General features: G+C 44.4%; 2 protein-coding genes across 2 annotated transcripts; one reads left to right on the top strand and one right to left on the bottom strand.

Moving 5' to 3' along the window:
- Positions 1-364: 364 nt before the first annotated feature.
- On the top strand, positions 365-1,700 carry LOC311000328 (gap junction delta-4 protein-like; the record flags this gene model as incomplete). The annotated part of the gene is made up of 2 exons (XM_083991010.1): positions 365-428; positions 580-1,700. The coding sequence occupies 2 exons, from the start codon at positions 365-367 to the stop codon at positions 1,698-1,700; spliced, it is 1,185 nt and encodes a 394-aa protein (XP_083847136.1).
- A 7,719-nt stretch (positions 1,701-9,419) lies between these two features.
- On the bottom strand, positions 9,420-11,596 carry LOC311000221 (frizzled-8-like). Its single transcript, XM_083990876.1, has one exon. The coding sequence runs from the start codon at positions 11,357-11,359 to the stop codon at positions 9,539-9,541; it is 1,821 nt and encodes a 606-aa protein (XP_083847002.1). The 5' UTR covers positions 11,360-11,596; the 3' UTR covers positions 9,420-9,538.
- Positions 11,597-15,305: the final 3,709 nt, after the last annotated feature.

Below are 15,305 nucleotides of genomic sequence, written 5' to 3'. Positions count from 1 at the left end.
TCTTGTGATGACATTGTTGCCTTAAATTGAATCAAGAGTTCAACTAAATGTCATTAGCTTATCTGGCTTGAGTTCATGGTTGTCCATTACGTGCCTGCCTGTTTGATCACCAGCTTCCAGTAAGTTTGACTGGTACCTAGACATCCCAACAATGCTTTGATGGTAGCCTGGTAAGAATAGCTCACTGCACAGGTCCTGGCCTCTGCAGACATGAGTGAGAGGCAGCAACAGAGCATTAGAGGTGACTGTATTTAGTGGCAGGCTGTGAGGGCCGTCGCTGTAGTTTTGGACCAGCGGTGACGGGGACAACAACTCCGAGACGCCTCCTTGGTTTTGGAAGGGTTTGAGGTTGTTTTTGTGAATGATGAGGGCGATGGGCGCCAGAGATCTACTCTTCATCACTATCAGCCAAAATGTGTCCTTCATGGGTAAGTGTTTCATTGCTTAGTCAAACCATAGTTGTCTTGTGTCAGTTGTCTTTTGTTTGGCATCATTATAAAGTATTACTTGGTTCTAACAAGACATTAAAAGACCTGCTGTCATCATGTTGTGAGTTACACAATGTTTTATCCATTGCAGGTAAAACCTGGTGGATGCTGATGCTGGTTTTACGTCTTCTGGTCGTCCTGTTCGCCGGTTTCCCACTCTTCAGTGACGAGCAGGAGAGATTTATCTGTAACACCATCCAGCCCGGCTGCTCCAACGTCTGCTTTGACGTGTTCGCCCCCGTATCTGTCCTCCGTCTCTGGCTCTTCCACCTCATCCTCCTCTGTCTTCCACATGTACTCTTTGCCACCTATGTCATGCATAAACTGTTGTCATATCCTCACTTTGGAGCTTTCCACTGGGACGGGAGTCGAGGAGGTTCACCTTGGACTCTGGATAGCTCCTCAAGGGAAGTGTCCTTGCTCAAAGCTCCACTCCACGACCTCCCACTTGAATGGGGGACACCACGTTTCTACTGCGCGTACTTCCTTGCGGTCATTTTACGGATCCTTTTAGAGGTTGTTTTTGGCGCTGGGCAGTTTTTTCTCTTTGGTTTATCTGTCCCAAAGAGCTCCCTCTGCTACGAGGCCCCCTGCACATCCGGTGTTGAGTGCTACATCTCCAGACCTACCGAAAAGACCTTGATGCTCAACTTCATGCTGGGTGTGGCCTCCCTGTCCATCCTGATGAGTTTGTTGGACCTGGTGAGCTCCATGAAGGCGATGGTGAGGTGGAGGAGGAACAGGGAGATGCTGATAGAGGAGTTAAGTAAAGGAGAACAAAGCAGTATGCTCACAACCACAACTGTGACTGAGGACAATGATCTTTCAACCAGAAGAATCAGCCCAGGTGGAAGCTCAACACATCCTCTCAAAGATGAAAAATACGCTGCCGGTTTTGTGTCGAATAACGACGAACCCCTTCACACGAAAGTGAACGGAGGGCCCGGCCTTAAAGCTGATGAATCTACCAGCGAGAGGAACCCAGAAAACAAAGACATTACTTACTCACCCACTCCTGTGAGCACTCCTGTACCAACTCACTTTGTCCTCCACAGCCATCTGAGACCGCCAATATCCCCTCGTCCAGACAGAGGACCATCACTGAACCCCAAGACAACAACACCCATGGGGGGCAGAAGGCAGGGCCAAGGAACAACCCCGAGCCAACAATCTGACAGCAGTGACTCTCAGGACAAGAGAGCATGGGTGTGACTGGGCTTCTGCTTCCCAGATATTTCAATTCAACTATCATTTTGACCTGAAATGTATAGAATTGTGTTGTAAATCAAGGTTTGTGAAAAAAACAACCATAAATGACTATGTGTGATATGAAAGGTGTTGCTACTTGTGACCTACCCACAAAGAAACAGCCATTTAGACTCCTTTAGGTCATTATTTTGGTTTTGCAAAAATTTTAACAAACTTTTCTGAAAGCTAAATATCTGACTTTTACGCAAACTGAGACCATGAGTCACATATTGTGTTTTCAGCTTGTTTCCACTGCCCCCAAGTGGCCAAAGTCAGTAACTTCGGCACTTTACACACAATGATGTTTCAAATAATTGTCACCTTGTCTCAGTCTTTGTTTTTTTCATGATGTGTAGTTTTTCCTGATGCATGCTTCCTGCTGTTTTTAAATATGTGGATTCAATAAAACTGTTCTTATCTAGTTTGCTAAATTACAACTGATTCATGCTGTTTTGCTTTTGTAGGCTACAGTCCAAGATGTATTTGTTACCCAGCTCACCTGTTTCTGTTTTGTTGGAAGAAAACGAGTTCCTCCAACAACACTGACCTTGATGAAGCTGTAGTTAGCAGTGCTCAGCTGTCGTCTGGATTGCCGAGTGCTGGCAGCCACAACAGGCACACTGACCTGACCTCTGACCTCTCACATGACCGCTCCACAAACCCAACCGTGACCCGACTTAAACCGAACCTACTCGGATGACTCGAGACCTTCAACCCTCTCGCCTCTGTTATCCAACATCGCCTCAGTGGTGCAGGCAAAGAGTTAACACCTGACCTATATGATACAAGATATGTTTGATATCATCGTCTCCTGTTTATGAATGCACCAAATGAGAGATGTTCACTGATGATGCATACGTTTTTGGTGAACAATCAGAATCAGAATCAATGAACCAGTTTGTGAGTGATGTGTTGTGGGTCTTTTCACCTCGTTATGAGCCCAGCAACAGCTCTGATTGTATTTGTTCAGGCCTGAGCTGCTTAACTTTCATATATGAAGGCTCAAAGGTGATTAACTCAGGATTTAAAATCTGACAAGTCTCACTGTGGAACAAAACTACTTTTATATTTCAATCAATCAGTCAGACTTTATTCATGTATCAATTTTCATACAAACAGTGAAACACAATATATACTTCACTGCATACATGCACAAGGAAGCAAAGACACAAGGTTATGAAATGAAAAATCTAATAAAAGGGAAAGCAAAATAGTAAAATCAAATACATTCTACAAGAGTTGTGATATTTGGTCAGTAAAACCAAAAGCAGTAAAAATGAAATCTCAAAAGAAAAAAAAAAGCTTTCTAAACACAAAAAGAAAATATAAATAAAGAATAGAATCAAAGTTCATTGAGACTAAAAACGCAGGTCTTGAGTTTGCTTTTAAAAATATCAATACTGAATGCAGCAGCACAACCTCTGGGTCACATTGCCCCAGTGTACAGCTGTGACCTGGACACATGCCTCATACCCTTCCTATTCTTCTTTCTGCTGTGGTATTTGGGGCAGCCAAGACGTGCAGAACCGTTAGCAGTGGTGGGAGAAAGGACTGTACTGTCACTGGCCGAGGTCAAGAGGTCGCACATGCAAACCTGGTGACCCTGCACACGCATATTTGCAGAGGACTGTCCCTGAGGTGACACTATGTGTCTGTGGCTGCTTGACCTTCCCACTGCGTGTCGACCTAGCACTCAAACACAAAACACACACACAGGCTGTTTTATTAGTTATTTGTCCTTGCTCAAATCCCAGCCAACATGTCTGTCATGATGTCTGCCATGTCACTGCTTTGTTGTGCAATCCATAAGTGTGCTTGTACCAGCCTTTTAAAACACAGGTTATTTATAGGATTTTTATTGGCACATGTCTAAAAGTGTCAAAAAGTCAATGAAGAAACATGTGGACATGACTGTTGAACATCTACACACACTTTTCTCTGAAGGTTGTAGACTGCTTGAGCATCAATGAGGTCGGCCACTGATACTGGATGAAGTTTAGTGCCCCAAAGGAGTTGGATGTTGGGGTTTGAAGTCGGGGCTCTTACTGTTCTGCTGGACCTGAGCGCAGCCATGTTTAAACAGTAAAATATATATATATATATATATATATATATATATATATATATATATATATATATATATATATATATAAACAGTAAAATATATATATATATATATATATATATATATATATATATATATATATATATATATATATATATATATATATATATATATATATATATATTTTTTTTTTACCTGGGTTAAGAACCATGAGATATCTGTCAACACGTGAAAAATACGAGGTAAATAAATGAATTGATGTAACAGAGTTCCCTGAATGCCCTTTATTACAGTAATAACCTCAGTATAGTGTTGCTTTCACTGCCATCTAGTGGTCAATGCTGAGTAATGCAGAAAATAAAAGAAAGGACAGAAAATGATCCAAGTATCACTATATTTATTATTTTATGCCAGATTATGACTGAAAAACTGCAGAATCTTGAATCCTTTGCTGTAAAGTGAAATAATTTCTACAGATTAACGGCTAATTCTTTCAAGATCAAAAATAATATCACGACGATATGATGATATTTTAAGTCCTGTTGTTTAATAGCCTAAAACAAGATATTATTTTTATGTGAAATACACCGTTTATGAAAATAACTCAATGTATATCAATCGCCAAGATGTGATTCAGTCCGGGCTATAGTATGTATATTTGACTATCGCATGTAAAAATAAATTATTGTTTAGGGATTTAGAAACACCTCATTGGTTTCAATTTAATTTTTTCAACTCAAATGGTTGATTATTAGACTATTTAAAATGTTCAGTCAGTTCACTCTGAGTTTTCTTCAATAAATGCTTTTACTTGACTGGTGGAGAGAAAACGCTTCCTTCATATATGTGCATCCTGTGGTGCACAGCTGTGCTCACAGTTCAGTACAGATGGGTGTATTAGGAGTCTCTGCCTCCTCATTGATCTCCTCCTCGGCTGAAGTTAACACATCAACCTGAGCCTGAGGTGAAATAACACCGTCCGATCTCATGGGTGACAGACGGAGGAGATTGAGAAGTAGGAGGGAAAACTCAACGATGACCACGACGGCACATCAGAGGAGATGTCAGAAGCATCAAAAATATCGATTACCCAGCATCCTCTTCACCTCTGAGATGGATGGGTGTGTGTGTGTGTGTGTGGTCGGTTGGGGTCGTCCCTGGTGGCTACAGCTCGGAAAACAAAATCCATTCGGCCTCCCTTTGATGTTAATGATAGAGAGAGATTGTAGGATAGAGGAGCAGCAGAGAGGTCCACTGTTGGTTTTGTATAAAGGAAAACAGAACGGCTTCTGGGTTTTTGTCTCTGCTCTGACTTCTTGTTTGCAGATTAGTTTGTTTCAGCAGTGCGGCTGCTCTCAAAACACTTTCACAGATACCCACCAATGCAAAATACAAATTCAAATTGTTTTTATGGAGTTTTCATTGAAATATAGTGAGAAATAAGGTGCACAAGCAATCAAACCTGACATAGAAAACAAAAAAGCACCTACATTACGGATACAATATGTAGGCCTGTGCCATTTTAAACAACAAATCAACTAATTTTACCAATAGAATGATAAATTCACACAGAGTAGATTTAAAACTCACGTGCTCTTTCGCTATCATTCGATCAAAAGGACATTTCTGCAACTCATTGTGACATTTCGGGGGGATTTGGTGGAGGCAGATGGAAATAGATCCTTTTCAGTGCCTCGTATGAGTGAAGCCCCCAAAACGACGGATCCCACACTTTACTATAACGCAGCTCAGGAGGATCTCTCTTTAATCTACTGCCTGGCGAACGCCCACGCCTTTCAAAGGAGTCATTTTGTCAAACTTTAGAGAACTCCTTCCTGCAGGAGCCACCGGAGACGTTACGCAACTGTTTTCGCAAAACTTGAGTGAAACTCCATGCGACAAGTAAACTGATCTTCACGTGTGAAGTCGGCGAGATCGGTAAATATGTTTCAGAGTGGAAACATTGACTACGGTGAGCGGTTACAGTGATACTGGAGGCTGCAGAGGAGCAGGACTTCAGGTTTTTTTTTTCTCAGGCTGTTCTTTTTGCCCCTGCAGAGAATGCCAGAAATGACAAACATGACCTTTGACCACTCACCTCCGCACCCCCCTCACCCTGCATGACTTTACACACAAGCATGTGAGACGAATGATAGTCTTTAGTGTGTTCGTGTTTAAATTCACTGACAGGAAACACAGTAAAGAACCAAAAGTCTATCAACATGCTACTTTAAAGGGACAACGAGGAGTTTTGGGAAGCAAAGTGTTTTCACACTACATTTCCCATGAGCCTCCTCGCACACGGTGAAATTCTTGGACCGGTGCAAGACGGACGAAAGCAAAAACATTTGCCAAGAATGTTTTCATTGATCAAGAATTAAAGTCGGAGGTTCGAAGAAGATCAGATACCGCCGTAGTTTCGACCATAAACGGCGATTCGGCTGCGTTATTCCCGGGCAGTGTCCACGAAACCGAAAGTAGGAAATGCTGACCACTAATAATACTAACAAAATAACTATAAAGACAAAACTATAAACTTATCAAAAATTGACCCATTAACAAGTAAGGTAGATTCATCCACATTAATATGAGACTTTTTTATAATCAAATACAAACTCCTCGTTGTCCCTTTAACTAATATCCATGCTAAGTTAGTGCTAATTCGAGTAGCCTACTTTTTCCACTTCTTTTTGTGGTTGATCCCAGCATGCATTTGGGCATAGAGCAGTGAGAACGCCTGTCAGTCAGTCAGGCCTAGAAGAAATATTTGTTTTAGACAGGACTGTAAATCGACCATGACTTGACAATAGCTGTTATTGAAAACATAAATACCTCCCACCCAGCTCTGTATATACACTCTGAAATCACAGCCCCCGTCTCTACGTGACCTTTAACGGCCCGTGTGCGACGTCCAGACATCTTAATATGATTTATTCCAAACCAATTGGAGACAGACAGCCGAGTAGATCATTACACAAAGACTGCAGTCACAAACATCCTAATTGGAGCAAATGAACAGGAGTTGGTTTCCCCGGATTTCACTAATAGCGTCTCTCTCTCTCTCTCTCTGTCCGTGATGAGCTCTTCCTGAACCAGCAAGCCGGATCCTTGTTTATGTTAGAAGGAGATGGATCGGGCACAACCTCTCAACCCATTTCCTCTGTTGATTTTTTTTTTTTTTTTTTTTTACTTTGGGGCTTGAGGGAACATGCCCAACCCCCTCACCTCACCTCACCCACCCACCACACACATTGAGTTGCCTCATGGTTAATAAGCAGTGGCAGAGCAATTTGTCCTCATTGGACCGAGCAAACACAAACGGCCGTCTCTTCATTTGATGGATTGGACTATTGACAGAGAGTGATTTGACTTTATGTGGATTATGTCACAATTAGGGCCTCAACTGGAAGCAACTAGTCAAGTGTGTTTACTTTAGTATATTATACTCATTAGCAATTACTTGGCTACATGCCACTGCAAGAAAATTGTTGTTTGCAAAATATCATCAAATGCCAAAACCAGAAATTTCCACTTGTTTAAAAAAAAAAACTATTATAATGATATATATTTTTACGGGAAACTGTCAGTTCGTCTCTTTGACCACCAGGTGGCAGCGTGACGCCACTTTATCCGCCTCACTTCACCACATCGGAACTCGGTGTGTGTGTGTGTGTGTGTGTGTGTGTGTGTCTTCTCCGGAGTCCGAGAGCAGCGCAGCAGCTTTGGTTGTGTGTAAAGTTGTGTCATTTTATTCTCTGTGTCACTTCAGGACTGGTCTCGGTATATTTGAAGCCTCTTTTCTGCACAGAACTGTTTAAAAACACCTTTCCCCTCCCTCTTATTCGCTTTCCTTAACCACAATCTGGAGAAGACACTATGGACAGACCCCACTCTGCACAGAGGGGGTCAAGTCCTGTCCACCGTCTTACTGTAATGAAGACTCTCAGGTGTTTTACACCATTAAAAAAAACAATCCCACTTTAAGAGCCACCTGAGCTGAGTCCACTCCAGATGGAATTACAAGCTTATATTCCAACACATGTCAAAACAAATAATTTATTTAACTGGAGCAGAACATCTACCTGGTGGTGGTTTTATTGTAAAGAAATGATCAATTCTGGAGGCTATTTATTTCCTGGTGTATCGAGCTGTTGTTACTTAAAATGATGAAAATCCACCTGTTCTAAAAGAAAAGAAAAAGTAATGGAGGTGGAAGTAAAGTAGATTTTCCTCTTTACTTGTAAAGTGGGAGAATGTGACACATTAATGACACATTCAGGGATTAGGCTTTAAGACTGAGGCCCGGGGGGGCGTCACACCGAGGAGACCACCTGTGGAGCCTCGGTGTCTCACAGCGTGTGGATGTGCCACAGCTGAGAGGTTTACCAGCGCGCACTCATCCTCTGTAACCCCCCCTGCCAAACCCCCCCCCACATTTCCAACTTTTAATTAAATATCAACGACTCTGTCAGAGACACTTGATAGTGTAAAACACCAGCACAGACTTTTTTTTTTTTGGCGACAATGACCAAGACGAGCACAAAAACAGCAATATTCAATAAAAGTTTGTTTTTATTCTCAAAATAAAATCTTCTATCAAAGTGGAATTATACATATTTACAATCTCGTAAATTTCCATATACAAAATGTACAATATATGTACACCAATAATTATATAAATACACTTTTACGCGCTAATGCAACCCGTATATGAGACAGTATTAAGGCAATGATTAATGAACGTGTAAAATCCATCGTGGGAGACAAAAAAAAAAAAAAAAAAGCAGAGTGGATGTGGTGTTTTAAGACACAGCGGTTCTTTACATTAAGGAGCAGAAGCGCTTCGGAGCTCCAACCACGTCACCTGTATCGACAAAAGGGATCTTGTCAGCTGTGTGCATTCAATTAAGTCTGCGATAAGACTCCGCATTCTTTAGTGCCAGGTACATTGTTCTGCTGCGGAGGGGTCTCATTATTTAAAGAGAAGCCATTAGGCGTTCATTAATGTGCTAATTAAAACACGCTGATGGACAATCCCAACACAATTAGTCACTCCCCCACCCCCCTCCTCTCCTCCTCCCTCCATACACCAAAGGAGGAGGAGGACGTCATTTGGATAAGGCGAGGAAAGGAGCACTTTTTTTTCTTCTTCTCCAAACTGACTCTTGTAACTTTTGACAAGAGAAAACGGCCACAGATCCAAACAAACAGTTCACATTAGGTGGGTGCGAGTGGCCTGTACGTCAGTCCGGTGACACATTTTAAAAATAATTTAACCAGATCAAATCATGTGAATCAGTCAGTGTCCACAAAAAAAGAGAGAAAGAAATAATAAAAAAAGAGCTGACAGGAGCTGGTTTTAGTCTTTAGTGCCAAATGACACCTCCTCCTCCTCCTCCTCCTCCTCCACCCAGATTTAGGTCTTCATTTGTTCCTTCTGCTATCATGTTGTTGAACAGAGTTAAACTGGGAGATAATTGACAGCTGTCTTGACCACACAGTCTGTTCTATCTCACCTCGTTTGAATGCACTTTGTCTCTGTATGCACTTGAAAATGAATTACTCTGCCCACTATGTGTTGTTATGTGTTGCTTTTCTTAACAGAGGTTGATTGCTCTGTGTGTGTTTTATGTTTTTTTTTATGTATCTTGGACATCCTGGCTGCAAATCTGCAATTTCCCAACTGGGACAATAAAGATAACTTTAACTTTAACTTTAACCCACCAAAACCCGGGGATCAAACCCGGGACAGTGGCATCTGTTTGGGGCAGGAGACGGAGCTGGCGGTCCCGGACCTCCACGTCAGTCCCGTGCTCACGTCGCTGTACATGGAGCCCGCGGAGGCTTTGCTCCCCCAGCAGCAGCGCGTGCAAAAAGTTCTCCACGAGTCCAGCGTTTTCCCGGACCAGATCCAGGCTCCGGACGTGATGCCCACCAGGAGGCACATGAAGTATTTGAGCATGAACACGGCGTAGTCCGGCCGCTGCCTGCTCGGGTCCGTCTGGCACGTACAGTTGTGCGTAATTTCCCACGTCTGTCGGTTGTGCTGCTCGTAAAAGTAACACGCCACTATGACGGTGGCCGGGACCGTGTAGAGAACCGTGAACACCCCGATCCGGATCATGAGCCGCTCCAGTTTGTCCGTCTTAGTGCCCCCCTGCTTGATTACACTCCTGATCCTGAACAGCGACACGAACCCGGCCAGCAGAAACATGGTGCCGATGAACAGGTAGATGACCAGCGGCGCCAGCACGAAGCCCCGCAGGTTGTCCAAGTTCTGGTTCCCCACGTAGCAGATCCCGGCCACGGAGTCCCCGTCCACGGAGCTCAGCGCCAGCACCGCGATGGACTTCATGCTGGGGATGAGCCAGGCTGCCAGGTGGAAGTACTGCGCGTAACTGGCGATGGCCTCGTTGCCCCACTTCATCCCCGCGGCCAGGAACCAGGTGAGGGAGAGGATGACCCACCAGATGGAGCTGGCCATGCCGAAGAAGTAGATGAGCAGGAAGACGATGGTGCAGAGCGCGGGACCCGTGGTCTCGTAGTGGATGTGCTCGGCTGCGCCTCCGTTCTCCCTGCTGCACGCCACCTCCTCGTGTCCCGCGATGAGCCTGACGATGTAGCCCACGGACACGAACATGTAGCAGGCGGAGAGGAAGATGATGGGCCGCTCCGGGTACTTGAACCGCTCCATGTCGATGAGGAACGTGGCCACGGTGGCGAACGTGGAGACGAAGCAGAGGACGGACCACAGGCCGATCCAGAAGGCGGTGAACGTCCTCTCCTCCGCGGTGAAGTACGGGTTGTGGCACGGCACCGCGCAGTTCAGGATCTGCCCCGTCTTGACCCGGTTGTGCAGCAGCGCGTGGCCGTCGCTGCTCACCGGCACCATGGGCGCGCGGCAGAAACAGCCCGGCTCGCACGGGGAAGTGGCTTGTTTGTTGTTGTTAATGTTGTGCTTCATCCCGGGGATCACACCGCCTCCTCTTTGACCGTAGCCTCCAGTTTTCTTCCTCACGTTGTTGAACGGCTTCACCGGCCGGTTGGTGGGCTTCGCCGCCACCGCGGGCGGGGAAGCCGTGGTGGTCTGGCTCCGGTTGTAGTCCATGCACAGCGTGTCCTGGTTGGCTTGCTCCGGCAGCAGGTCGCACCTCATCCGGTCCGGCCACGGGAAGCCGTACTGCCTCATGAGCGGAGCGCATCCAGCTTTGGCCCGCTCGCACACGCTCCTGCACGGCGGCAGCGGCTTCTTGTAGTCCTCCAGGCAGATCGGCGTGTACATGCTGCACAGGAAGAAGCGCAAGTCCGGCGAGCACTTGATCTCCACCAGCGGCCAGAACTGGTGCACCTCCAGGCCGGCCTCGTCCTGCGTGTCGTGGTTGAACTGGTTGGGCATGTAGGTGTAGTTGTAGCCGATGCCCTTGCACAGAGGCACGGAGATCTCCTGGCACTGGAGCTCCTTGGCGGCCATGCAGCAGCGCGTGCCGTGCAGCAGGAGCAGCAGCAGCAGCGGCGCTACGAGCACGCACCATCCCGGGATGCTGCTGCTCCTCTCCATCGTCGCTTCGTGGGAAAAAAGCGAGAGAAAAAAAAAGTGCGAGCGAACTTGCGCTTTGCAAGTCCGGTTAATCCAGAGCCGGTGCTGAACTCATGCTAGACGGTCTGTGACGGTCTGTGGTGTCTGTCTGTTGTTGTTGTATCCAAAACACAAGCGCTTTACTTTCACACAGTGTGGGACCCTGCCAGTCTCCTCTCTCTCTCTCCTCCTCTCTCTCTCTGTGTGTCTGTGGCTCCAGCACCGTCACTCTCTCTTCACTCTGTGAGTCTGGCCGCTGTGTGGGGCTTTTATACGGGAGGAGGGAGGACACTCCCCCCCCTCGCCTGGTGTGGGCGGGCGGGGAGAAGAAGTCACTCCACGGATCCTTCTATAGGTGTTTGTTTAAAATGTTCACCCTGGAGGAAGGGTTATAATCACTTTGTCTCTGTTTACTGAGACCCCCCCCCCCCCCCCCCCCCCCCCCCACACACACACACACACTGGGGGAGAGATGAGCTGTGGGACAATAGAGACATTAGGAAGGAATGTAATTAGGGCTGCAGACAGTGGGGAGTAAACTAACATACATCTGAGTTATAAATTAAATTATCATGGGGGAAATATAAAGAACTCCTTTTCTAAAGACTGGAGTTCTGAAACTGACTTGACAATGTGACATTAGAGTATTTATTAGTTGAAACTGGTGCATTTGTGTTCAAGTCATTTACATGACAAGAAGTGGTGCTCTGTCACAGGTCGCAGGTTCAAATCCTTCAACAGTGTCTTCTTGAACCAAACTGTAAATCTCTGCAGACTGACTACACGTCACCTTGACACTTGCCTTTTTATTTTTTAAATCTAGAGCTTGTGTCTTGAAAATGTACTTATTATAAACTTACAATAGAAATAAACTGTCTCTTTTCTTACTCATCTGGATTCACCTGAATAAATTAAAAGGGAACAGGACCGCTGTGTATAGGGGAGAAAGGTGATGATAATTCTAGGGGCCCAGCTAGGGTCCACAAAAAACCCCAGTAGTCTAATCTTTGTATGACTGAATTATTCTGCATTAAGACCCTGACTAATAGTAATGCTGCATTAGCATCAAAACAAAGTAAATAAAAAAGGATAATACGTATAAAAAAAGTGGAAAAGTCAGGGGACAGGGGCCCACTTTAGTATTCTTTCAGGGGGCCCAGAATTCCTAGCAACGGCCCTGAAAGGGAATTGGTCTAAATAATCATATAATATAATAATAAGTTATCATGTCATTTAGCCATTACTCTGGCAGCTTCGTTAAGGTTCTCCCTCTATTAACAGCAGAGCACAGTCTAGACTCTTGTAATTATAACAATAATAATAATAATAACAATACATTTTATTTGTATGACGCTTTTCAAAATACTCAAAGTCTCTTGTGAAGTTCTGCCCTACAAAGGCAAAGTGCAGTATCTGCATTTTTTCTTTTTTTGACCAATCAAAAGTGTGGCATATTCTCTTCAATCTGGTAGAATTTGATATTGGTTCTGCTAAAATTTCCAGAGTTATTGGGCTTTTTATTTTGCTGTCCATCCAAAAAAGCACTGTGAAACCAAGGCAAAGTGCAGTATCTGCAAAGAGTACTGTACTCCCTACAATCTATAATTTACTCTATAATTCCATTGGAGTAAAACCAAGGCAAAAGTGCAGTATCTGTAGCTAATATACCAAGGCAAAGTGCCGTATCTGCACCAAAACCAAGGCAAAAGTACAGCATCTGCCATAAAACTGTCAAAATTGGCCACAAAATATGCCATAAAACGGCCAACATTGGTCAGAAAGACAAACTACAAAATACATTTAATTCAGTCCACCTTTATCTAATCAATTATAGACTTGGTAGTTATTCATAATTTAATGACAATGACAATGAAAAACACACAAAGCTGTTTTTCTCAGTTTGGCATTTTTACAGATGCTGCACTTTGCCTTTGTAGGGCAGAGTTGGTCCTGCTCCAAACTTCAACACAACTTCAACACAAAGCAACAAACGTGGTGTTGAATGACTTAAATATTTGTGACATTGACACTTTTTCTTAGAAATAGTGTGTCTTTATTGTGGTTTAATTAAATTTCATACAAACCACAAAAAAAACAACCTTTATTTTGTCGTCAGGAATAACATGCTCAGGTGGATCAGCAGCAGTTTGTTTTGAGAAACCGACGTCCAACCTCTGCTGCAGGGACGGATGTCTGCTCCCTGTGGATGTGAACATGCACATGTGGCCACAGCTGGATGCATGTGTGTGTGAAGGAATGTGTGTCTACACGCTGATGTATGACACTGTACGAATATGTCTGCTTGTCGGTTTGCATGCAGGAAAAATAGAGGGAGTGTGTGTATGTGTGTGTGTGTGTGTGTGTGTGTGGTAAGGGAGGTTAATGTGGTCTTGTTAGCCCACAGCAGGGGGTTGTCTTGGTCTAAAGGGAGGGGGCTGTTTGTCTTAACGCTGGTGCCAATGTTTCCCTCAGAGCATGCTGAGCAGGCGATTACTGCGACGCACCACCAGGCCCAACAAACAACACAGTGTGTGTGTGTGTGTGTGTGTGTGTGTGTGTGTGTGTGTGTGTGTGTGTAAACAGTTTCTGAGCTCAGCCCAGAGAAAATAAGCTAATATGGGCAGATACACCATTGTGATAGCACTAATTAAAGTCATTCACACTTCTTATTGGATTCATCAGCTTCAAATGGAGCTGAGACAGTTTGGCAGACGGGCGCCGCGTTTCCAATCCACAGGTTTTTTTTTTTTTTTATCACAACTAATTAGCTCCAAACTCCAGTTATTTGCTAAAGGACGCTTGTTTTTTAGCTTCGTTTAGAGAACCAGCCGGGTGGGGTGTAATGTGTGAAGGTATAGTTTCGAGGTGGTGGGCATGCAGTCGCAGAAACGTCTCTAAATTGAGTTTGCAGCATTTACACTAACACAGTGCGGCCTGCTGACGTGACGCCGTCCTCCGGTCACAACAGGGAGGACGTGTCACGGAAACTCAGCGGTGATATTTACAACCACACTGATACTGCAAGCAAATGCCAAAAAAACATTGCATGTGTCATCGCGGCCGTTAGCTAAGTTGTAACTTTCCTTTGGCTTAAACACAAACATGTGTTACATATTTCCCTTGTCAAGTCAAGTCAGCCTCGGTTTTTTATCTATAAAAGGCCCCAGAATCACAGATTTGCCCCACAGGGCTCCGTGTTCTCCACAGCACGTTCCAGGAAGAACAACAGACCAGGAACAGACAGGACAAGAGAAGCAATATTTAGAAATGCTGCTACAATATTAGCTCAATAACAAATAAAGCTGCTCTTCAGGACTCACACTTCCAACTGGCTCTCAATAGTTTTCAGTGCGTTGGAGCATTTCGGCATCCTGACCAACCTGTGCTTAATTAATTCACATAATTTCCCTTTTTTATAAACACAATGATGCTCCTTTATTAAACCGTTGTACTGAACCAAACAAAGCAACGTTTCCTCAAGGTTTTGTGTGTAAGCAGGGGTGTCTCTAGACTCTCTGGAGGCCACAGGCTAGAGCCCCCCCCCCCCCCCCCCCCACCCGCAGATGATTCAATTTTGCAGTAACAATGCTTCATGTTAACGTTTTGTTTAATGTAACATTTACACCAGAGGTCAAGGAGAGATAAAATATATTCCTCTTCCAGATACAAATTTGTATCAGTTCGGACAGAACAAGCTGATCTACTGACAGCAGAATAGATGTTAGTATCAATGTTAGCATTTGAAAACAAATGCGTTATTCTTCTGCTAATGCACGGCTCTGTAATGTAACAGATGGAAGGTGGTGTTGTTTTAACGCTGTTGTGTTGGTGTGTCTCTTGGTCTGAAGGAATAAAGTGAAGCAGAGTTGCTGCTGGACACGCTATCTTGTCTCCTGTTCCATTTATTGTTTTATTAGATATATGTACA

Source organism: Trachurus trachurus (assembly GCF_905171665.1).
Source record: "Trachurus trachurus genome assembly, chromosome: 17".
Lineage (NCBI taxonomy): Eukaryota > Metazoa > Chordata > Actinopteri > Carangiformes > Carangidae > Trachurus > Trachurus trachurus.
Note: the sequence above shows the minus strand (reverse complement) of the source record. Positions and strands in the feature narration are given on the sequence as shown.